Source organism: Dama dama, chromosome 3, assembly GCF_033118175.1.
Source record: "Dama dama isolate Ldn47 chromosome 3, ASM3311817v1, whole genome shotgun sequence".
NCBI lineage: Eukaryota > Metazoa > Chordata > Mammalia > Artiodactyla > Cervidae > Dama > Dama dama.
The window spans coordinates 45379416-45405264 of record NC_083683.1 but is presented as its reverse complement, the minus strand read 5'-3'; the positions used below and the strand labels follow the sequence as shown (position 1 = coordinate 45405264).

General features: G+C 38.6%; 1 protein-coding gene and 1 pseudogene across 1 annotated transcript in view; both read left to right on the top strand.

Moving 5' to 3' along the window:
- Positions 1-2807: 2807 nt before the first annotated feature.
- Positions 2808-25849, top strand: part of TMPRSS12 (transmembrane serine protease 12) — a 28873-nt gene continuing 5831 nt past the window's right edge. The window contains exons 1-4 of the mRNA XM_061123893.1: positions 2808-3018; positions 3706-3901; positions 16150-16418; positions 25646-25788. Coding sequence (XP_060979876.1) covers positions 2808-3018; positions 3706-3901; positions 16150-16418; positions 25646-25788 — 819 coding nt within the window. The remainder of the gene's footprint in view (positions 3019-3705; positions 3902-16149; positions 16419-25645; positions 25789-25849) is intronic.
- LOC133042036 (large ribosomal subunit protein uL22-like) lies at positions 17204-17870 on the top strand (annotated as a pseudogene).

Below are 25849 nucleotides of genomic sequence, written 5' to 3'. Positions count from 1 at the left end.
TGATTTTCCTAGTTCTCCAGGAACTTGCAGATGGCATATCATGGGATTTCTCAGCCTCCATGATTGTGTGAACTAATTCCCATAAAAAAATCTCCTCTTATATATCTCTATATATCTATCGGGCTTCCTTGGTGACTCAGTTGTAAAGAATCAAATGTGGGTTCCATCCCTGGGTTGGGAAGATCCCCCGGAGAAGGCAATAGCAACCCACTCCAGTATTCTTTCCTGGGAAATCCCACAGACAGAGAAGCCTGGCAGCCTACAGTCCATGGAGTCACAAAAGGGTCAGACGTGACTTAGTGAGTAAAACAATACATCTATATATCTACATCTGTATCCCATCAGCTCTGTTTCTCTGGAGAAACACATAGATATACATATCGATGCCTTAGTCTGTCTTTATTACATCTCCTTCTTGATCTTCCCCTTCTAAGTTCAGCTCACATCCTCCTCTTATAGGCAGTCTTCCCAGACTGCCACAACCGCCACCAATCCCCTGTGTCTGAATTCATACTAGGCTTGGTTTTCAAGACTTCCTTCTTCATTAACCCCAAGTGAATGATCCCTGATTTTCTCCACTAACCAAGGTATAATGTTCTCCGGGTTGCAGGGCCAGGTCTTAACAAACCTCCCTTAATATGATACTTATTTTGGTGTATGGTACAAAATGTGAGGTTAATATCTACTTGTTCAGTGGATCGATTAACTAAGCCCATTTATCTGCACTCTCTTTCCACAGTGTTTGCAATGTCAGCGTTCTAATGGGGCAAGGAAAATTCTCTCTCAGGCTGGGGCCTGAAGAGTGTGTGTGTGTGTTTGGGGTGAGGTACAATGATCTCCAGTCAGGCTTTGTCCTCACCTTTGTAAGTCCTTAAATTTGATCAGTTTTCATTCCAATCCCAAAGAAAGTTAATGCCAAAGAATGCTCAAACTACCGCACAACTGCACTCATCTCACACGCCAGTAAAGTAATGCTCAAAATTCTCCAAGCCAGGCTTCAGCAATACGTGAACCCTGAACTTCCAGATGTTCAAGCTGGTTTCAGAAAAGGCAGATGCCAACATCTGCTGGATCGTTGAAAAAGCAAGAGAGTGCCAGAAAAAAAATCTTCTTCTGCTTTATTGACTATGCCAAAGTCTTTGACTGTGTGGATCACAATAAACTGTGGAAAATTCTGAAAGAGATGGGAATACCAGGCCACCTGACCTGCCTCTTGAGAAATCTGTATGCAGGTCAGGAAGAAACAGTTAGAACTGGACATTCATGGAACAACATACTGGTTCCAAATAGGAAAAGGAGTATGTCAAGGCTGTATATTGTCACCCTGCTTATTTCTTATATGCAGAGTATCTCATGAGAAATGCTGGGCAGGAGGAAGCACAAGCTGGAATCAAGATTGCCGGGAGAAATATCAATAACCTCAGAGATGCAGATGACCACCCTTATGGCAGAAAGTGAAGAAGAACTAAAGAGCTTCTTGAAAGTGAAAGAGAAGAGTGAAAAAGTTGACTGAAAGCTCAACATTCAGAAAACTAAGATCATGGCATCCAGTCTCATCACTTCATGGCAGATAGATGGGGAAACAGTGGCTGGCTTTCTTTTTTTTTGGGTTCCAGAATTACTGCAGATGGTGACTGCAGCCATGAAATTAAAAGACGCTTACTCTTTGGAAGGAAAGTTATGACCAACTTGGATAGCATATTAAAAAGCAGAGACATTACTTTGCCAACAAAGGTCCATCTAGTCAAGGCTTTGGTTTTTCCCGTGGTCACGTATGGATGTAAGAGTTGGACTATAAAGAAAGCTGAGCGCTGAAGAATTGATGCTTTTGAACTGTGGTGTTGGAGAAGACTCTTGAGAGTCCCTTGGACTGCAAGGAGATCCAACCAGTCCATCCTAAAGGAGATCAGCCCTGGGTGTTCATTGGAAGGACTAATGTTGAAACTAAAACTCCAATATTTTGGCCACCTGATGCGAAGAGCTGACTCATTTGAAAAGACCCTGATGTTGGGAAAGATTGAAGGCAGGAGGAGAAGGGGACGACAGAGGATGAGATGGTTAGATGCCATCATCGACTCAATGGACATGAGTTTGGGTAAACTCCGGGAGGTGGTGATGGACAGGGAGGCCTGGTGTGCTGCGGTTCATGGGGTCGCAGAGTCGGACACGACTGAGCGACTGAACTGAACTGAACTGAAATTTGATTCTATCAGCTCACGCTAAGATGATCAGTTGAAGGTAAACTACTACAAAACTATAGTAAGATCAACGTGTACAACTGAAATTGGCCTCAGATCCCAACCTCCGTATTTGTCTGCCTTCTGCTTTACATCTCCCTTCTCCAGCTTACCCACTTCAGTTTAGATGCCCTGCCTTCTGGAAGCCTTCCTGGCTCTGGATATCTGAGCTAGCAGCGCCCTCCAGTGGTTCCAGCAGCTCCCTTCTTACCACTACAGTCTTAGAGTACCGTCTACGCGTGCAGATCTGTCTCAGGAAGGTCTCATCAGTTAGCGAATCCCCAGACCCTGGCTGAGGGCGAGATATTCTGTCCGTCCGGTAACTAGAACAAGGGTGAGGCCTGCCTCATCCAAGTTATCTCGGCAGCCTCACAGGCCTCACGTAATGCTCCGAGCCCACTTCACGTGCAGAGTCCTCCCCCGCCGCCCCGCGCGCCTCGCCACCGCCTTCCGCTCCCCTCTCTCCCACCTCGCAAACCACAGTACCTAGGCCGCAGGGCCACGAGCTCGCGGTGAGGCGGGAGCCGGCAAGAAATGCCTGCCGCCATCTTGCCCACCGGGAGTTCAGACATGGCGCTGGGGCTCCTGAGCGCAGCGCTGTTGTTTCTGGCGAGCGCTCGCATATGGTCAGAACACTACTCGCTCTTCTCTGAAAGCAGCAGGCGCGGCTCCTCGCGGGAACAGGCTGGCGGTCTGGGGTGGCCTGAGGCCGTGAGTAGGAGGCCTCCAGTACGGAAGGCGCGCGAGGCCCGGGACGAGGAAGAGCTGGACGCAAAGGGCAGTATCTGTTCTCTTCTTTAGACAGTCGCCCTTTCTTTCTTTTGTCCCACTTCAGTAGTGTTTGAATTTGGGGCCCTCCTTTCTGTTTTTACCAACTGCCTTTACCCAAAAATTTACAGACCCTAGCAGTTCTATTTTAATGATGACTGTAATAGAAGTACTTGTGGTAGCAATGCCATACACTTGTGCGTCTGTATATGCACCTTAAAATATTCTGGGGTTTGTCATTACCATTTTACAGATTAATAGTTCACTGAAATTCAAAGCTGAAAGGGCTGTTAGGTGACTTTTTCATGCTACAGTTGATAAAAATTAACCCCACAAGTTAAATGGCAAGTTATTAGAAATTGTAGCTCTTGGTTCACCAGTCCCAGGAACTCTCAGTTGCCATTTCAGATAGGGAAAAATGCATTACCTTACCAGAGAAACATCTCAATATTACACTTTTCAGAAGTTTTAAAATTCATAAATTGAGCTTATATGATGTCTATTTGTAAGCAATTACACATCATGTTTGTTTTAACTTGCTAAGATTTTTTGGTCAAAATATGGGCATAGTTTAGGTATCCAGCTTGCTCTATCAGTTTTTTTAAATAGGAATTTGAAGATTATATTAATGTATTAAGATTAGAAACTAATACACATAATAATATGTTCAGTTCAAATAATATATCGTTTTTATTTTTAGCTTGTGGAATAGCACCACTTATGCGTATGTTCAAGGGGTCTCGGATTGTAGGGGGCACAGAAGCTCAAACTGGCGCATGGCCATGGCTAGTTAGCCTACAGATTCAGTCCGGCAGATATCGTGCTCATGTATGTGCAGGAAGCTTAGTGAAAAACAGATGGGTCCTCACGGCTGCCCACTGCACTAAGGACGCTACGTATGTATTCAGAACATTCCTACTTTATTCTTTTAGGGGATATTTTGAAGCTCTTCTCACCTATTAAGTCCTGACATTGCACCTTTACTGGTCTGTTCCTTTGACACTGTGGGGAGATTAACACATTTGGAGAGGGGCAACCTGTATCCTAATCCTCCTCTGATACTTTGTAGTGCAGTGGTTTTAAGTAAGGTTCCAGAACCTACAAGATGTACCAACGTGATCAAATAATATAGCTATGTTATACTGTCACAGAATCTTAAGAGTTCAAAGAGGTATTTTAAGGGTTTAGTTCAATTCTCTGTCCTATATTTGAATCCTTCTTACAGTACTGAAATAAAGGGTTCTCTAATCTGAAATAATTATTGCTTTAATGCATTGAGCCAGGCATTTTTTCATACACAGTTTCCACTACTCCCCACAACCACTCTGCTAGTGGGAGACCCTGACTGGAAAGCAACAAAATCAGGGGTCAAATCCAGGTATGTCAGAATGAAAATCCACACACATAACCATATCATTTGGCTTTCTACTTAAAATACCTTTTGTGATAATGAACCTTGGAAAGAACCTCATTTAAATTTTGTACAGCTTTAATTCTTAGAAAGCCTTTCTTTATGCTGAATAAGTGTCTTGACTTTCATTCTGCCTGTTGAAGCCATATGTATTAAATTTCATTCCTCTTCCAAGCATTTGAAGATAGTATTAATTTTCCACCTAACGGTTCTCAAGGCTAAATCTTGATATTTTTACCTTTTTCTCAAGAAAAATTTACTCAGTATATACTAGGAGTTGGGCAAGATGCTGAGGAAGTCAACATTACTCAGGTACAGTCTATTTTTTAGGAGTTCCTCCTGTTTCAGAAGACTCTGCCACTTCTATTCCTGTTCCCCTTCATTTTCTAAATCTTGCACCATCAGATGTCCCTTATTCCTTCTTAAAACAACTATTTATCAAAGACCTGCTCTGAGATTAGGTACTGTTTGAGGATGTTACATATAATTCTGTATTTAAATAAAATACCCTCCCAGTAGCCCTCTGAAATTGCTGTTACCTCCATTTCACACTTGAAGAATCCAGAGATCAGAGATTTGGTAACTTGCCCAAGATCACACTGCTGTAAAGTGGCAACCTATTGATTTAAACCTATTCTCAAATCTATGCTGTTTCATTATATCTCACTGTCTCTTTAGTATTTTTCAATATTTTCCTCTTGTTTCTTCCCTACAGCTTTCAAACATGTGTAGGTCATCATTATTTAACAAACAAATGAACCCTACCTGTTTCTGTTCTTCCTTTCACTACTAGATTCCTTGAATAAAAGACTCCTTTTGCTTCATCTGCATTGACTCATAAAATCCCAGGTGCAATCTGTGGCTATAACACACTATTAAAGACCCACCTCCATGCCAAATCCAATGAGCTCCACTCAGTCCCCATCCTATTTTCTCTCTATAACATTTGGCAAAGTTGATTACTGTTCTCTTCTTTCTTTCTATCTGGCTGTACCACGGGGCTTGTAGGATCTTAATTCCCTAACCAGGGATCCAACTCACACCCTCTACATTGGAAGTGTGGGGTTTAGCCACTGGACCACCAGGGAAGTCCTTGTCATCTTTTAAATTACAGTATTTTCAAGAGTTCCACCTTCTATCCTCTTGCCTTACCATCTGAACTCTTTCCGAGAGATGTCTCATCTCGGAAATGAGATGAGACTCCTGTTGTAGCAGTCATCATGTGCTAGTAACTCCCAAATCTCTCCAGCTGAGTCATATTTCCAGCTCCCTCCTATATACATATATATTGGAGTCACATTCTCAAGAAGTCTAAACATGAAATTTTAAAATCTTTCTTCTAATTCTCTTCTCTATTTTCTTAGATAATAGCTTCACCAACAGTTCCATTACCCAGAGAGTTAGTTGAGTCTCTCTCTGCAGTATCTCTTAAATTTGTTTCTTTTTGTCTCCCAATACTACTCCCCACTGATTAGAAGTAGATTCAGAATATCAGTCTCCATATCCTTAGTTCATTACTTACACTACTTACACTATTATTGTGGTAAATATCTGAATGAGTGTGAAGTGGTATCTCATTGTGGTTTTCATTCACACTTCTCTAATGATTAGTGACAGTGAGCATATTTCCGTGTGCTTTCTGGCCATCGTACTTCTTCCTTTTTTGAAGGTTTGTTTTACTTTATTTTTGGCTGCATCATGCAGCATGTTCTGTATGCAGGTCAGGAAGCAACAGTTAGAACTGGACATGGAACAATAGACTGGTTCCAAATAGGAAAAGGAGTACGTCAAGGCTGTATATTGTCACCCTGCTTATTTAACTTCTATGCAGAGTATGTCACGAGAAACGCTGGGCTGGAGGAAGCACAAGCTGGAATCAAGATTGCTGGGAGAAATATCAAATAACCTCAGATATGCAGATAACATCACCCTTATAGCAGAAAGTGAAGAACTAAAGAGCCTCTTGATGAAAGTGAAAGAGGAGAATGAAAAAGTTGGCTTAAAGCTTAACATTCAGAAAACTAAGATCATGGCATCTGGTCCCATCACTTTATGGCACATAGATGTAGAAACTAGTGGAAATAGTAACAGACTTTATTTTGGGGGGCTCCAAAATCACTGCAGATGGTGACTGTAGCTATGAAATTAAAAGACGCTTACTCCTTGGAAGGAAAGTTATGACCAGCCTAGACAGCATATTAAAAAGCAGAGACATTACTTTGTCAACAAAGGTCCATCTAGTCAAGGCTTTGGTTTTTCCAGTAGTCACGTATGGATGTGAGAGTTGGACTATAAAGAAAGCTGAGTGCCGAAGAACTGATGCTTTGAACTGTGGTGTTGGAGAAGACTCTTGAGAGTCCCTTGGACTGCAAGGAGATCCAACCAGTCCATCCTAAAGGAAATAAGCCCTGAATATTCATTGAAAGGACTGATGGCTGAAACTCCAATACTTTGGCCACCTGATGCGAAGAGCTGACTCATTGGAAAAGACCCTGATGCCGGGGAAGATTGAAGACAGGAGAAGGGGACGACAGAGGATGAGATGGTTGGATGCATCACCAACTCAATGGACCTGAGTGAGTAAACTCTGGGAGTTGGTGATGGACAGGGAGGCCTGGCGTGCTGCAGTCCATGGGATCACAGAGAGTCGGACACTACTGAGGGACTGAACTGAACTGAACTGATGCAGCATGTGGGATCTTAGTTCTCGGACTAGCAATCAAACCTGGAAGCATGAACCACCAAAAAAGTCCTGTATTCTTCTTTGGAGAACCATGTATTCAAGTCCTTTGTCCATTTTTGAACTGGGCTGTTTGGTTTTTTGTGGATATTGAGCTGTAGGAATGCTTTATATAGTTTCAATATTAACCCCTTATTAAATATATATGATTTGCAAACATTTTCTCAAATTCTGTGAGTTGTCTTTTCACTCTCTTAATAGTGTCCTTTGATGCAAAAGTTTTAACTTTGACCAACTCCAATTTATTTTTTGTTGTTGTTATTTATATGTTTGATGTCACATCTGAGAATCATTGCCAAACCCAATATCATGAAGCTTTTCTTCTGTGTTTTCTTCTAAGAGTTATATAGCTTTATTTTTACACTCAGGTCTTTGATCTGTGTTGACTTAACTTTTGCATATGCTATAAAGTAAGGATCCAATTTCATTCTTTTGTATGTAGATATCCAATTTTCCCAGCACCATTGCTGAAAAGTCTTTCCTTTCTCCATTGAATAGTCTTGGCACTCTTGTTGACAATCAACTGACCACAAGTGCAAGAGTGTATTTCTGGGCTCTCTAGTCTTTTCCTTGCCATATACGCCTGCCCTTATGCTAGTACCACACTGTTTTGATTACTGTAGCTTTTCAATAAGTTTTGAAAACTGGAGGTATGTTCCTCCAATTTCATTCTTCTTTTTCAAGTTTATTTTGCCTATTTGGGGTCTTTTGATATTCCTTATGAATTTTAGGATTTTTTAAATTTCTGCAAAAACATTGATATTGGTATAGGTATTGCATTGACTTTATGGAGCATTCTGTATAGTACTGTCATTTTTAACAATATTAAGTCTTCCAATACATGAACAAGGGATGTCTTTCCATTTATTTACATCATCTTTAATTGCTTTTAGCAAAGTTTTGTAGTTTTCGGTGTATATAACTTGCTTTCTTAATCTTATGGTCTGAATATAAATTGAAGTCAGTTCAGTTCAGTTGCTTAGTCATGTCCAATTCTTTGTGACCCCATGGACTGCAGCATTCCAGGCTTCCCTGTCCAGCACCAACACCTGAGGCTTGCTTAAACTCATGTTCATTGAGTTGGTGATGCCATCCAACCATCTCATCCTGTCATCCCCTTCTCCTTCTGCCTTCAATCTTTTCCAGCATCAGGGTCTTTTCCAAGGAGTCAGTTCTTAGCATCAGGTGGCCAAAGTATTGGAGTTTCAGCTTCAGCATCAGTCCTTCCATGAATATTCAGGACTGACTTCCTTTAGGATGGACTGGTTTGATCTTCTTGCAGTCCAAGGGACTCTCAAGAGTCTTCTCCAACACCACAGTTCAAAAGCATCAATTCTTTGGCACTCAGCTTTCTTTATAGTCCAACTCTCACATCCATACATGACTACTGGAAAAACCATAGCTTTGACTAGATGGACCTTTGTTGGCAAAGTAATGTCTCTGCTTTTTAATATGCTGTCTAAGTTGGTCATAGCTTTTCTTCCAAGGAGCAATCATCTTTTAATTTCATGGTTGCAGTCACCATCTGCAATGATTTTGGAGCCCAAGAAAATAAAGTCTCTCACTGTTTCCATTGTTTCCCCATCTATTTGCCATGAAGTGATGGAACCAGATGCCATGATCTTAGTTTTCTGAATGTTGAGTTTTAAGCCAGCTTTTTCACTCTCCTCTTTTGCCCTCATCAAGAGGCTCTTTAGTTGTTCTTCACTTTCTGCCATAAGGATGATGTCATGTGCATCTCTGAGGTTATTGATATTTCTCTCAGCAATCTTGATTCTAGCTTGTGCTTCATCCAGCCCAGCATTTTGCATGATATATTCTGCATATAAGTTAAATAAACAGGGTGACAATATACAGCCTTGATGTACTCCTTTCCCAGTTTTGAACCAGTCAGGTTCTATGTCTGGTTCTAACTGTTGCTTCTTGACCTACATACTGGGTTTCTCAGAAGGCAGGTAAGGTGGTCTGGTATTCCTATCTCTTTAAGAATTTTCCAGTTTGTGGTGATCCACACAGTAAGTAATATAAACTGATTTAGCTATTCTTTGTCATTTGATGGAAGGTTTAATCTGTTTACATTTAAAGTAATTATTGATAGGTAAGGACTTACCATTGCCATTTTGTTCATTGTTTTCTGGTTGTTTTATAGATCCATTATTCCTTGTTTATCAGCCTGCTGTTGTGTGTGTGTGTGTGTGGTTTGATGTCTTTTGGTATCAGTATGCCTTGACTTTTTTTAAATTTATTTTTAATTGGAGAATAATTGTTTTGCAAAGTTGTGTTGGTTTCTGCCATACAACAATGTGAATCAGTCATAAGTATATATATATGTCCCCACCCTCTTGTCACAGAGCACAGGGTTGGGGTCCCTGTGTTACATAGCAAATTCTGTTTTACATATGCTAATGTTGCTTTGACTTCTTTATCCATGTCCTTTTGTGTAATTGCTACAGGTTTTTCCCTTGAGATTATCAAGAAGCTCACACAAACTATCTTAAAATTATAACACCATATTTTAAGCTGTTACAACTTCAATAGAATTCCTAAACTTTACACTTTAGCTTCTGCTCCACCTCACATTTTAGGATACTGCTGTCAAGATTTATGTATTTTTATGTAACTAATGGATGATTATAGTTATGGTTATTTTTACTACATTAATTTAACTTTTAAACTAAAGTTGTAAGTAAATTATGTGCCACTATTACCAAATTACAGAATGTATGTTTGACTGTATGTTTACCATTACCAATGAGTTTTGCACTACCTTTTAATTTCTTTATGATGTTAATTAGTGTCCTTTTACTTTCACTCAAAGAACTTCCTTTAGCACTTCTTGTAAGGCTGTTGTTGTTCAGTCGATCAGTTGTGTCTGACTCTTTGCGACCCCATGGACTGTAGCACACCAGTCTTCCCAGTCCTTCACCATCTTCCAGAGTTTGCTCAAATTCATGTCCATTGCGTCAGTGATGCCATTCAACCATTTTGTCCTCTGTTATCTCCTTCTCCTCCTGCCTTCAATCCTTCCTAGTATCGGTAAGTGTGTTAGTCACTCAGTCATACCTGACTCTTTGCAATCCCATGGACTGTAGCCTGCCAGGCTCCTCTTTCCATGAAATTCTCCAGGCAAGAATACTGGAGTGGGTTTCCATTTCTTTCCCAGCATAGGGTCTCTTCCAGTAAGTCAACTCTTCACATCAGGTGGCCAAAGGATTGGCACTTCAGCTTCAGCATCAGTCCTTCCAATGAATATTCAGGGTTGATTTCATTTAGGATCGACTGGCTTGATCTCCTTGCTGTCCAAGGGACTCAAGAGTCTCCTCCAACACCACAGTTCAAAAGCATCAATTCTTTGGCACTGAGTCTTCTTTATGGCCCAGCTCTCACATCGATATATGATACTGGAAAAACCACAGCTTTGACTACATAGACCTTTGTCAGCAAAGTAATGTCTCTGCTTTTTAGTACACTGTCTAGGTTTGTCATAGCTCTTCTTCCATGGAGCAAATGACTTTTAATTTCATGGCTGCAGTCACCATCCACAGTGATTCTGGAGCCCAAGAAAATAAAGTCTGTCACTGTTTCCATTGTTTCCCCATCTATTTGCCATGAAGTGACGGAACCAGATGCCATGATCTTCGTTTTCTGAATGTTGAGTTTTAAGCTAGCTTTTTAACTCTCCTCTTTCACCCTCAACAAGAGGCTTTTTAGTTTCTCTTCACTTTCTGCCATTAGGGTGGTTATCATCTACATATCTGAGGTTGTTGATATTTCTCCCAGTATTCTTGATTCCAACTTGTGATTCATCCAGCCCAGCATTTCACATGATGTACTCTGCATATATGTTAAATAAGCAGGGTGACAATATACAGCCTTGACGTACTCTTTTCCCAATTTTGAACCAGTCCATTATGTCTAGTTCTAACTGTTGCTTCTGGACCTGCATACAGGTTTCTCAGGAGGCAGGTAAGGTGGTCTGGTATTCCCATCCCTTTAAGAATTTTCCACAGTTTGTTGTGGTCTACACAAAGGCTTTGTGTAGTCAATGAAGCCAAAGAAGATGTTTTTCTAGAATTCTCTTGTAAGGCTAGTCTAGTAGTAATGAACTCCTTCAGCTTTTGTTTGTTCAGGAAGTCTTTATCCAACAATTTGCTGTCTACAAGGGACTCACTTTAGCTTTAAGGGCACACACAGGGGACTTCCCTGGTGGTTCAGTGGCTAAGAGTTTATCTTGCAATGCAGGGGGTGCAATTCAATTCCAGTGAACTAAGATCTCATATGCCATGGAGCAACTGAGCCTGCATGCCACAACCAGACAGCACACACATCACAGTAAAAGTTCCCAGGTGAGACTATGAAGATTCCATGTGCAGCAACGAAGATTCCATGTGTAGCAATGAAGATCTGAAGCAGCCAAATAGATACATTAAAAAAAATTTTTTTAAAGGTACATAGACTGAGACTGAAGGGATGGATAATGATATTTCAAGAAATTGGTAACCTCCTAAAAAGCAAGGGTATTTATATTAGACAAAATAGACTTTAAGCATAAAATGGTAAAAGAGACAAGAAAAGATCAGCATACAATAGAAAAGACCCTGATGCTGGGAGAGATTGAAGGGAAAAGGAGAAGAGGGTAGGAAAGGATGAGATGGTTAGATAGCATCACCCACTCAATGCACATGAATCTGTGCAAACTCCAGAAGATGGTGAAGGACAGGGAAGCCTGGCATGCTGTAGTCCATCAAAGAGTCAGACACAACTTAGCGACTGAACAACAACAATAATAAAGGGATCAAGCCATCAAGGAGATATAATAACAGTAAATATTTATGCATCCAACATTGGAGTGTCTAAACATATAAAGCAAGAACTAACAGAGTTAAAAGGAGAAATAAATAGCAATTCAGTAATAGTTGGGGACTTTAGTTGGGGATCTTAACAATTGACAGATCATCGAGAAAGAGAATCAATAAGGAAACAGCAGATTTAAACAATGCTATAGATCAAGAAGGACTTAACAGACAATAGGCAGAACCTTCTAGCGAACAGTAGCAAATTATCCATTCTTCTCAAGTACACATGGAACATTTTCTACGACAGACCGTATCTTAGGCCACAAAACAAGTCAGCAAATTCAAGGAGACTGAAATCATACCAAGGATCTTCTCTGACCACAATAGCATGAAAGTAGAAATCAATAAAAAGAGGAAAATTGGAAAATGCATGAATACATGGAAATTAAACAATACGCTTCTAGGAAACCAATGGATCAAAGAAGAAACTAAAAGAGAAATTTAAAAAGGATTTTGAGACAAAAATGGAAACACTACTTAGGCAGCAAAAGCAGTTCTAAGAGAGAAGTTCATGGCAATAAATGAATATATTAAGAAGCAAGATGATACCAAATAAACAAGCTACCTCTGTACCTGAAGGAACTAGAAAAAGGAGAAGCTGAACCTAAAATTAGAAGGAAGGAAATAATAAAGATTAGCACAGTGTTAAATAGATACCAAAAATATATAAAACATTAACCAAACTAAGAGTTGGTTCTTTGAAAAGATAGACAAAATTGACAAACCCTTACTTACCAAGGAAAAAAGAGGGAGGACCCACATCAATAAACTTATAAATGCAAAAGGATAGTACAACTTATATCACAGAAATACAAAGGATCATAAGATTTTTTAAATGGGTATAGAATCTAAATAGATATTTTCCAAGAGAAGATATATGAATGGTCAACAGGTACCTGAAAAGACGCTCAACTCACTGGTCATCAGGGAAATGTAAATTAAAACCACAACAAAATATCACCTTACAATGGCCATCATCAAAAAAGACAGATAACAAATGCTGGTGTGGATGTGGAGGAAAAGAAACACTTGTGAACTCCCATAAGAGTGTGTAAATTGGTATATCCACTATGGAAAAACAGTACGGAAGGTTCTCAAAAAATTAAAAATAGTACTATAACATGATCCAGCAATTCTATCTCGGACTATATCCAAAGGAAAGAAACATTAACTCAAAAAGATATCTGCACCCCATGTTCATAGCAGAATTATTTACAACAGCTTTTAAGTGACAAGTGATGGATGAATGGATAAAAAAGTAAAGAAATGTGGTGTGTGTGTGTAATTTAGCCATAAATAATGAGGAAATCCTACCATTTGTGACACTGTGGATGGATCTTGAAGGCATCATGCTAACTGAAATAAGTTTGACAGAAAGACAAATTCATATTGCATGTTCTCAGTTATAAGTAGACTCCAAGAAAAACAAAAAATCCCCACCAAATTCAGAGAAAAAGAGATGAGATTTGTGGCTTTTGCCAGAGGCAGGCTGTGAGGAGAAGGGATATTGGAGGAAAGGTAGTCAAAGGTACAAACTTCCATCATAAGATAAATAAGAACTAGGAACAACGTAAAACATGATGAGTATATGTAAAACTGCTGTATGATATACAGGAAAATTGTTAAGAGAGTATGTCCTAAGAGTTTTCATCACAAGAATTTTTTCTTTTTATTGCATAAAAATGAGATAATGGATGTTAATTAAACCTACTGTGGTAATCATTTTACAATATATGTAGATCAAACCAATATGCAGTACACCTTAATATTATACAATGATGTATGTCAATTATTTCTCAATGAAACTGAAAAAATTTTAATTCAAGAATAATAAATTAATTTTATCTTTATCTTTAAAATAAAGATAATTTAATTCAAGAAAGAAAAGAAACATTATTTAATAGTGCAGTTCCGTTCAGTCACTCAGTCGTGTCCAACTCTTTGGGACCCCATGAATCGCAGCACGCCAGGCCTCCCTGTCCATCACCAACTCCAGAGTCCACCCAAACCCATGTCCATTGAGTCGGTGATGCCATCCAACCATCTCATCTTCTGTCATCCCCTTCTCCTGCCCTCAATCTTTCCCAGCATCAGGGAAATGAGTCAGCTCTCCACATCAGGTGGCCAAAGTACTGGAGTTTCAGCTTCAGCATCAGTCCTTCCAATGAACACCCAAGACTAATCTCCTTCAGGATGGACTGGTTGGATCTCCTTGAAGTCCAAGGGACTCTCAAGAGTCTTCTCCAACACCAAAGTTCAAAAGCATCAATTCTGCGCTCAGCTTGCTTTATAGTCCAACTGTCACATCCATACATGACTTGTGGAAAAACCATAGCCTTGACTAGATGGACCTTTGTTGGCAAAGTAATGTCTCTGCTTTTTAATATGCTGTCTAGGTTGGTCATAACTATCCTTCCAAGGAGCAAGTGTCTTTTAATTTCATGGCTGCAATCACCATCTGCAGTGATTTTGGAGCCCAGAAAAATAAAGTCAGCCACTCTTTCCACTGTTTCCCCATCTATTTGCCATGAAGTGATGAGACCGGATGCCATGATCTTAGTTTTCTGAATGTTGAGCTTTAAGCCAACTTTTTCACTCTCTTCTTTCACTTTGATCAAGAGGCTCTTTAGTTCTTCTTCACTTTTGCCATAAGAGTGGTGTCATCTGCATTATCTGAGGTTATTGATATTTCTCCCAGCAATCTTGATTCCAGCTTGTGCTTCCTCCAGCCCAGCGTTTCTCGTGACATACTCTGCATAGAAGTTAAATAAGCAGGGTGACAATATACAGCCTTGACGTACTCCTTTTCCTATTTGGAACCAGTCTATTGTTCCATGTCCAGTTCTAACTGTTGCTTCCTGACCTGTATACAGGTATTTAAAAGTAGCTTAAAGCATTTAAGCTATAATTTCCTTTTAAACACAATAGAACTAGGGCTTTAAAATATTTTTACAAAGTTTTTAGAGGTTACCTAGTCCACTTTTAAGATAGCTAAATATCTTCTACTTCCTTGGAATAAATTCTAGAAAGCTGAATTGCAGTGTCAAATACAACATAGCTTTTATAGGTTACTGGTACATGCTGCCAAAGTGCCCATCTATTTATATTTTCCCCAATGACTAAGAGTAACTTATGTTCCTCTGACTCTTGTCTGTACTGAGCATAATCATCAAATATGCATACACACAGTTTGCCAATTTGAAGGGTGAGAGGAGCTTCACCATTTGTAAACAACAGGGTATAAAGTAAATAGTTCCTCCAAACCAAATTCAAATGCAGTAACTATTAACCACTTGAGGCTTTAATTGCTGATTTTTGACCTACAAAAGATTTTTTGGTTTAGTTTGATTTCTGCTTGCTTTTGCTTTTAAAGACTGTCAAGATCCATTAGTTGCTTCTTTTACATTTAGTGTCTTGCTTTATAATTTATAAAGTCCTTTCTCACAAAGATACAGTCCAGTGGAATATATAAAGTCCTTCCAACATCAGAGTTATATATTCATCTATATTTTCTTTCTGGTTTAAGTTTTAAACCTCTCATCCTAATTTAATATCCAAATGTTTTATTCAAGGATTTAACAAATGTTAAAAATAAATAGTTTAGTGAATTCCCAATACATATTATGCAGCTTCAGTTCATCAGCTCATGCCTGATCTTATTTCATCTTTATTCTTGCCAACTCCCCCTCCAATTATTTTGAAAGAAATCTCAGACATACCACTTTATGTATCTCTGAAAGATAAGTCTGTATTTAAAAGATCTGTGTATTTAAATATTTAATCCATTTGGAGTTTATTTTACTGTTTAGTATTTTTCAGAGATTTAATTTTATTTCACTTTTCAAACTTGTTAGTTCCAATACCATTTATTGAATAATTTATCCATTTGTAAGAACTGCTACCATATATTAAATTCTAAGGTACTTGAATCTGTTTGAGACTTTCTGTCCCACTGATCTTTTTCTCCTTTCCTATATCACAGTAGTTAGGTTTTTCCTTGATATGACTTTGTCAGATGAAAGTAGGGTTAATTTTTTTTGTTATTAATCTAACATGAGAAAAACAAAAACTAGTGGGAGAAAAAGAATATTTACTTAAATAATCATGTTTATAACAAAAGCATTTACTTTCTTTCAGAAATCCTGTAATGTGGAGAGCTGTGATTGGAACTAATAATATAAAAGGGAATGAGCCATACAGCAAGAGGATCAAAGTTAATGCAATCATTATCCATCCAGACTTCAATGTGGAATCTTATGATAATGATATTGCACTTTTTTACTTAAAAAAAGCAGTGCGTTATAATAATTACATTCAACCTATTTGTCTACCTTTTGGTGTTTTCCAAAGACTAAACAAAAACACAACATGTTTTATAAGTGGCTGGGGAAGAACAAAAGAAGAAGGTAATTATAATCTGAATTTTGCTGATACAGATTTTCCTGATAATCAGCAGAGGGTGAACTCTTTTATGTATGTCTTTATATCTCTTTATATCATGAGTTTGAACAGTAGGCCTTTATAAACCAGTGAAAAGAAAATGTCTTTTAATTTTCTATGTTTTTTCCTTCCTTGTGGGAGAGAAAAAGTTATCTTCCAAAGCAGAAATAGAGACTAATTTTGTTATACATGCCTACATGCCAAGACACTTAAACTTTTAGATTTTCTCAGAGAGAATGATGGTTCCAAGTGTTACTGTAGTTTCTGAGACTCCTGGGTGATAAAGCAAGTTCTGTGGCAGATTTGCTTATCTTAAATGATAAGCTTCTGGCTATAAGGAATCAAATTTAGTATCCTTTTTATTTAGTGTACTGTTTAGTATCAAACAGGTTGATTGCCGTGTATTTTCTATGGTGCACAAAGGGGCACAAAAAAATTGACTATCTGAACTAATGGAAGGAATAAAAAAACATAGAAAACAGTCTCTGTAGACAATATTAAAGAAAAATAGAATTGTATGACAAACATTATAACTTCCCTATGATAGTAGGGGATTTTCACACAACTCTTTTATTATTGGCATATTAAGCAGATGAAAAATTAGTAAAGATTTATAATGTTTGCCTTTCCAGTAAGTGGCCTGAGGTGATCTCTAAAAATAGTGCGCTATTCACTCGACCCAGAAAACCCCACAAAATCATGCAAATCAGGAGGTTCAAATCTTTGTGTTCACTTTAAGAACACTTGTGGAACTGCCCAGGCCATAATGGGTATGCATATCCTAAGAGCCACCAAGCATCTGAAGGGTGTCACTTTTTTGTTTTGTTTTGTTTTTTCATTTATTTTTATTAGTTGGAGGCTAATTACTTTACAGTATTGTAGTGGTTTTTGCCATATATTGACGTGAATCAGCCATGGATTTACATGTGTTCCCCATCCCGATCCCCTCCCACCTCCCTCCCCACCCCATCCCTCTGGGTCATCCCAGTACACCAGCCCCGAGCACTTGTCTCATGAGGATGTCGCTTTAAAGGAGCAATGTGTGCCGTTCTGTCGTTACAATGGTGGAGCTGGGAGGTGTGCACAGGCCAAACAGTGGAGCTGGATGCAGAGTCGGCGGCCCAAAAACGGGTGCTGAATTTTTACTGCACATGCTCAAAAATGCAGAGAGTAATGCTGAACTTAAGGGCTTAGATGTAGATTCTCTGGTCACTGAGCACATCCAGGTGAACAAAGCCCCCAAGACGTGGCATAGGACTTACAGAGCTCAGGATCAACCCCTACATGAGCTCTCCCTGCCACATTGAGATGATCCTTACTGAAAAAGAACAGATAGTTCCTAAACCAGAAAAGGAGGTGGCACAGAAGAAAAAGAAATCCCAGAAGAAACTGAACAAAAACTTATGGCCCGGGAATAAATGCCACAGAAAATAAATGAAAATAAAAGTGTTGGTTGTTAAAAAAAAAATTATAATGTTTGAATTAGAAAGCTTGATTTAATAGCCAAATCAAAAAATTCTGCACCCCAAAATCAGACACTTTCATCTTTTCAAGTACAGGTAGAACCTTTATAAAAACTGACCGCTTAACTAGGCCATAAAGAAAATCTCCAAGTTCAAAGGACAGGTAATGTACAGACTATATACTCTGATTACAATTAATTTAGGAATAAGAGAGATGGGAATATGATGGAATAAGGAGGTCGGCAAATCCTCATCCCCCAACATAAGCATAAATTGGAAAAAAAACTCAAAAACTGTCAAAAGCAACCATTTCAGAGCCCTGGAAATAAAAATGCCCAATAAATTGAGGAGTATTTGTTTATTATAAGCATCTAGAAATTTGGGTAAAAAGAGGAACTTGTAGTTTTCTTGCTGTGGCTGCTCCTAACTCCCTTTCAGATCAGTCAGTGTAATAGCTTTATCAAGACCATGAGGATTATGGGGAGAAAGGATCTTGCTACCAGAGGATAAGGACTTGATTTAGAGTAGTAGTTGATAATCCAGGCCAGCAGCACTGTCAATGAAAGTAATTGATTCAAAAAACTAAATAAAAATTTAAAAAAATAAATTTTAAATAAGTATTGGACTCAGCAAGAGATGAATGGGGGAAACACACAGCTCTGCTGGTCTGGGATTGTGATCCTAGATGCAGCCAGAAGTGGAAAAGTTCAGAAATTTGACAAGAACCTCGAAATGAGACAGCTACAGAATGGCTAGATAAGCTCTCTAAACATCCTTGGTTTACTGGCAAACATACATGTATACACGTGTGGGGAGAAAAACCTGAGAGAGCTTAGCATAAAGTGAAAACCAAGGCAGACTTGAAATCTGACTGAACTCTGAACACACTCCCCAAACCATACATAGATTCATCAGCAGAGGATGAAAGCCCAAATCATTAACTGATAAGTAAACTATGCAGACATATGGGTAAGCCCTGTGAAGGCAGGTTAAAAGGTAAAAATCAGAATTAAAAAACAGCAGAGACATCAACAGTCACACAGTGTGTGACACATAGAGTCTACAATTTAAGTCCAGGCAAGTTATTTTTAAGAAAACACAACAACAGTGTTGAGAAGAGAATCAAAACCCAGAATTGTTACAGTACATTAATCTGAAAATGCACAATTTTCAACAGAAATACTGTAAGACATCCAAAAAACTAAGAGGAAAAAAAAAAAAAAACAAAAACACAGAAATGTGACCTATACTCAGGGGGGAAAAGTAGTCAATAGAAACTGACTCTGGACAGGTTTAGATGTTGAATACAGCAAAGACTTCAAAGAAGCTCTTTAAATATGTTTGACAAGTTAAACAGAAATTATTGTTCAAAGAATTAAAAACGTGATGACAATGACTTAACAAATAGGGAATGCCTGTGGAGAAATAAACAATTTAAAAAAGAACCGAATGGAAATTCTAGAGATTTGATATGGCATAAGAAAGCACCTGTGAACTTAAACTACAGAAACAGAAATAATATAATCTGGAGAAAACAGAGAAAAAATTCTTGAAGAAAAATAAACACGCTCAGAGAGGCCTGTGACACAACATCAAGTATACCAGCATACATATAGTGGGATTTCTGGAAAGGAAAGAAAGAAAAAATGGGGACAAAAAAATAGCTGAAGAAAATAATGGCCCCAAACTACCTGAATTTCATGGAAAAAAGAAAACACAAAACTTTAATTTATAATAAAGAAGCTCAACGAATCCCAATTAAGATTTTGAAAAGACTAAAAATGTGCAAAACATGTATACTTAAAACTACAAAATGTTACACAGGGAAATTAAAGAAGACCTAATAAATGGAAAGACATACCACATTCATGGATTCAAAGACTCAATATTGTTAATATGGCTATTATCCTCAGATTGACCCATATATTCAATGCAATCCCTATCAAAATCCCAGCAAGGTTTTTCATACAATTTGACAAGTTGATCCTAAAATGGATATGGAAAGGCAAAGAACCCAGAATAGTCAAAAAGTTTTTGAAGAACAACAAAACTAAGTTACTCTACCTAATTTAAAAGTATACTAAAACTACAGCCATTAAGACAGTATGGTATTGATTTATTTTCTGGTAGCATGTTTCGAATTTTCTATATATAGTATCATGTCATCTGCAGATAATGACAGTTTTACTTCTTCCTTTCCAATTTGGATTCCTTTTATTTCTTTTTCCTCTTCAATTGCTATGACTAGGACTTCCAAAACTATGTTGAATAAAAGTGGCAAGAGTGGGCATCCTTGTCTTGTTCCTCATCTTAGAAGGAATGCTTTTAGCTTTTCACCATTGAGTATGACGTTAGTTATGGCCTTTATTATACTGAAGTATGTTCCCTCTATGCCCGCTTTCTGGAGAGCTCTTATTGTAAACTGAAGTTGAATTTTATAAAAATTCGTCTGTATCTATTGAGATGGTCATATTGTTTTTATTTTTCAATTTGTTAATACAATGTATCACACCGATCATTTTACGGACCTTGGAAAATCCTTGCATCCCTGGGATGAATCCCACTTGATCATGATATATGATCCTCCTAATGCATTGTTGGATTCTCTTTGCTAGTACTTTGTGAAGGATTTTTGCATTTATGTTCATCAGTGATACTGCCCTGTAATTTTCTCTTTTTTGTGATATCTTTGTCTGGTCTTGGTATCAGGTGATAGGGTCTCATAGAGTGAGTTTGGAAGTGTTCCCATGCAAGTTTTTGGAATAATTTCAGAAAGATTTTAACTATTCTTTAAATATTTGGTAGAATTCAACTGTGAAGGCATCTGGTATTTGTTTGTTTGCTGGGAGTTTTTAAATTATTGATTCACTTTCAATACTGTTAATTCAAATTTGGTTTCTTTTTGGTTCAGTCTTGAGAGATTGTACCTTTCTAAGAATTTGCCCCTGTCTTCTAAGGTATCCATTTTATTGGTGTATATTTGCTTGTAGTAGTCTCTTATGATCCTTTGTATTTCTGCAGTGCTGGTTGATTAAACATAGCAGAGATCAATGGAACACAATACAGAGTCCAAAAAAACCCTCAAACAACCCAACTTATATTTATGACTAACTGATTTATTTAGACAAAATTCCTAGAAAAGGCAAACCTACAGAGACAGCAATTCTATCAGTCATTTTCTGAGTGTGAGGCTGGAGATGAGAATTGACTACAATTGGACATGGAAGTATCTTAAAACTGGATGTGGGCCTGGTATAAGTTTACCAAAAATCATTGAATTGCTTGCTGTCTTACAGTGTGAGAATTGAATGTAAATTAAACATAAGTAAAGCTTCTTTAAAAATGACCAAAAGAATTTAAATCACACATTTGAAATTTTTTAAATATACTACTAAATAACTCATATGTCAAAGAAGAAATAATAATAATCTTAATCCTTATAACTAGATAATAATGTATATCAGTTCAGTTCAGTCGCTCAGTTGTATCCAACTCTTTGCGATTCCAAGTACTGCAGGATGCCAGGCTTCCCTGTTCATTACCAGGGAAGTTTACTCAAACTCATGTCCATTGAGTCGGTGATGCTATCCAACCATCTCATCCTCTGTTGTCCCCTTCTCCTCCCACCTTCAATCTTTCCCAGCATAAGGGTCTTTTCCAATAGTCAGCTGTTTGCATCAGGTGGCCAAAGTATTGGAGTTTCAGCTTCAGCATCAGTCCTTCCAGTGAATATTCAGGACTGATTTCCTTTAGGATGGACTGGTTGGAGCTCCCTGCAGTCAAAGGGATTCTCAACAGTCTTCTCCAACACCACATTTCAAAAGCACCAATTCTTTGGTGCTCAGCTTTCTTTATAGTCCAACTTGCACATCCATACGTGACTTCTGGAAAAACCATAGCTTTGACTAGACAGACTTTTGTTGGCAAAGTATGTCTCTGCTTTTTAATATGGTGTCTAGGTTGGTCATAATTTTTCTTCCAAGGATCGAGCACCTTTTAATTTCATGGCTGCAGTCACCATCTGCAGTGATTTTGGAGCCCCCCAAAATAAAGTCAGCCACTGTTTCCCCATCTATTTGCCATGAAGTGATGGGATCGGATGCCATGATCTTAGTTTTCTGAATGTTGAGCTTTAAGCCAACTTTTTCACTCTCCTCTTTCACTTTCATCAAGAGGCTCTTTAGTTCTTCTTCACTTTCTGCCATAAGGGTGGTGTCAGCTGCATATCTGAGGTTATTGATATTCCTCCCAGCAATCTTGATTCCTGCTTGTGCTTCTTCCAGCCCAGCGTTTCTCATTATGTACTCTGCATATAAGTCAAATAAGCAGGGTAACAATATACAGCCTTGACGTACTCCTTTTCCTATTTGGAACCAGTCTGTTGTTCCACGTTCAGTTCTAACTGTTGCTTCCTGACCTGCATACAGGTTTCTCAAGAGGCAGGTCAGGTGGTCTGGTATTCCCATCTCTTTCAGAATTTTCCAGTTTGTTGTGATCCACACAGTCAAAGGCTTTGGCATAGTCAATAAAGCAGATGTTTTTCTGGAACTCTCTTGCTTTTTCGATGATCCAAGAGATGTTGGCAATTTGATCTCTGGTTCCTCTGCCTTTTCTAAAACCAGCTTGAACATCTGGAAGTTCACAGTTCACGTACTGTTGAAGCCTGGCTTGAGAATTTTGAGCATTACTTTGCTAGTGTGTGAGATGAGTGCAATTGTGCGGTAGTTTGAGCAGTCTTTGGCATTGCCTTCTTTGGGATTTTGAAAACTGACCTTTTCCAGTCCTGTGGCCACTGCTGAGTTTTCCAAATTTGCTGGCATATTGAGTGCAGCACTTTCACAGCATCATCTTTTAGGGTTTGAAATAGCTCAGTGGGAATTCCATCACCTCCACTAGCTTTGTTCATAGTGATGCTTCCTAAGGCCCACTTGACTTTGCATTCCAAGATGTCTGGCTCTAGGTGAGTGATCACAACATCTGGTTATCTGGGTCATGAAGATCTTTTTTGTATAGTTCTTCTGTGTATTCTTGCCACCTCTTCTTATCTGCTTCTGTTAGGTCCATACCATATCTGTCCTTTGTTGTGCCCATCTTTGCATGAAATGTTCCCTTGGTATCTCTAATTTTCTTGAAGAGATCTCTAGTCTTTCTCATTCTACTGTTTTCCTCTATTTCTTTGCATTGATCACTGAGGAAGGCTTTCTTATCTCTTCTCTTTGGAACTCTGCATTCAAATGGGTATATCTTTCCTTTTCTCCCGTGTTTTTTGCTTCTCTTCTTTTCTCAGCTGTTTGTAAGGCCTCCTCAGACAACCATTTTGCCTTCTTGAATTTCTTTTTCTTGGGGATGGTCTTGATCACTGCCTGCTGTACAATGTCAATAACCTCCGTCCATAGTTCTTCAGGCACTCTGTTTATCAGATCTAATCCCTTGAATTTGTTTGGCACTTCTAGTGTATAATCATAAGGGATCTGATTTAGGTCATACCTGAATAGTCTAGTGGTTTTCCCTACTTTCTTCAATATAAGTCTGAATTTGGCAATAAGGAGTTCGTGATCTGAGCTGCAGTCAGCTCTCGGTCTTGTTTTTGCTGACTATATAGAGTTTCTCCATCTTTGGCTGCAAAGAATATAATCAATCTGATTTCGGTATTTACCATCTGGTGGTGTCCATGTGTAGAGTCTTCTCTTGTGTTGTTGGAAGAGGGTGTTTGTAATTGATCAGTATTGTATTTGTGCAGGAATATTCTAAGTGACCAGTGGAACAGAACAGAAAACACAGGCATCTATTTCTGGACTCTCTTTCTCCTATTCACTTTGAAAATCTCTAGTTATTTTGAATAACCCTACACCAATCAACATTCAGAAAACTACGATCATGGCATCTGGTCCCATCACTTCATGGCAAATAGATGGGGAAACAGTGGAAACAGTGTCAGACTTTATTTTGGGGGGCTCCAAAATCACTGCAGATGGTGACTGCAGCCATGAAATTAAAAGACGCTTACTCCTTGCAAGGAAAGTTATGACCAACCTAGACAGCATATTAAAAAGCAGAGACATTACTTTGCCAACAAAGGTCCATCTAGTCAAGGCTACGGTTTTTCCAGTGGTCATGTATGGATATGAGAGCTGGACTGTGAAGAAAGCAGAGCGCCAAAAAATTGATGCTTTTGAACTATGGTGTTGGAGAAGACTCTTGAGAGTCCCTTGGACTGCAAGGAGATCCAACCAGTCCATCCTAAAGGAGATGAGTCCTGGGTGTTCATTGGAAGGACTGATGCTGAAGCTGAAACTCCAATACTTTGGCCACCTCATGCGAAGAGTTGACTCATTGGAAAAGACCCTGATGCTGGGAGGGATTGGGGGCAGGAGGAGAAGGGGATGACAGAGGATGAGATGGTTGGATGGCATCACCAATTCGATGGAAATGAGTTTGAGTAAACTCCGGGAGTTGGTGATGGACAGGGAGGCCTGGTGTGCTGTGATTCATGGGGTTGCAAAGAGTTGGACGCGATTGAGCTACTGAACTGACTGACTGACTGACACCAATACCACACTGGATTAGTATTGTTCATAAATCAGGCGGTAGGTTTACAGACGTTCATTTCATTATTATATCTGGTTAACGTTTATGTTACATATATTCTTTTACATACAGTCAGTATTACTTTAATTATTTGAAAACAAAGGGTAGAAATGCGTTTTTCCTCTAGGAAGCCTTGATCCAGGAATTTGGATGTCATTAGATATACTTTATTTCTATCTCCTATTCTTATTCTCTATCCATGTTGACTTTACTTTCTCAGGCTGCCTGTCCTCATAAGTGTGGAACTATGGCTGCAGGCTGATTTGAACTTATATTAATAGCTAATCATGTGACTAGGGTGAAACAGATTCTTCTCTGGCAGCTCCAGTTAAAAAATGCTGGATAAGTCTGGATCACTATTCCAATTGACTAGGCTTATACCAAATATAGTTACCTCTAGACTAATTCCAGGAGAATGGAATTCTGTGAATGGAACAGTTTGGTCATTTTCCCACTTGCAGTGAAGGGGAAAATGTCATTACTTGAAAAGCTGAGGAAGAATGTGGCGCACATAAAATATTCAGCTTCCACATGTGACAACTGCAATTCTGAGACAGCCTGATGGTATCAGATGCTGCTGTTACAGTAGCTTTTCTGTGGATAAATCTTAGAATAATCTGAAGTTTTATCTTGTATCTGCCTATCTTTTCTGTAGCAAAGAACCACTTTATGTTCAAGAATAAGCAGAGAAGTACATGAGTTAGAAATCTGCTTTATTTTCACGTTCAACATTTTGCAAGACAGCATCATTAGAAAATTTAATTAAAATTATTCACAACTTACAACATAAGACTGACCTCAGCATTTACCTCTTTAGCCCTTGACAATTTTTATAGTTTTATTTTGTAACACTACAGATCCTTCTGTGAGACCTCCAAGAAACACAAGAGAGCAAAGATTAAAAAACAGTAACCTGAAATTCCTACTATCTAGAGATAACTATCATTAGGACTTGGTAGACTTTCTTTCACTGTATCTCCAGGCATACATACATGCATACATGTCTGGATACAATTTTACACAATTGTTCAATCAGTCACTATGGAAAGAAAACCTGTTGAACATGAACATTTTATATTGCTGTCAAAATGTCTGCTCTCCAAAATAATTTAACTGGTATTTTTTGTTGTTGTTATTAATAGGTAATGCTACCAATGAATTACATGAAGCAGAAGTGCATTATATTTCTCGAAGTTTCTGTAATTCTGAGATGAGCTATGGGGGTATAGTTCCTAACACTTCATTTTGTGCAGGTGATGAAGATGGAATTTTTGATTCTTGCAGGGTAAGACCAAATAATTTTCCTTAGCAATATTTTCTAAAGACAGAAGGAAACGTGAACAAGT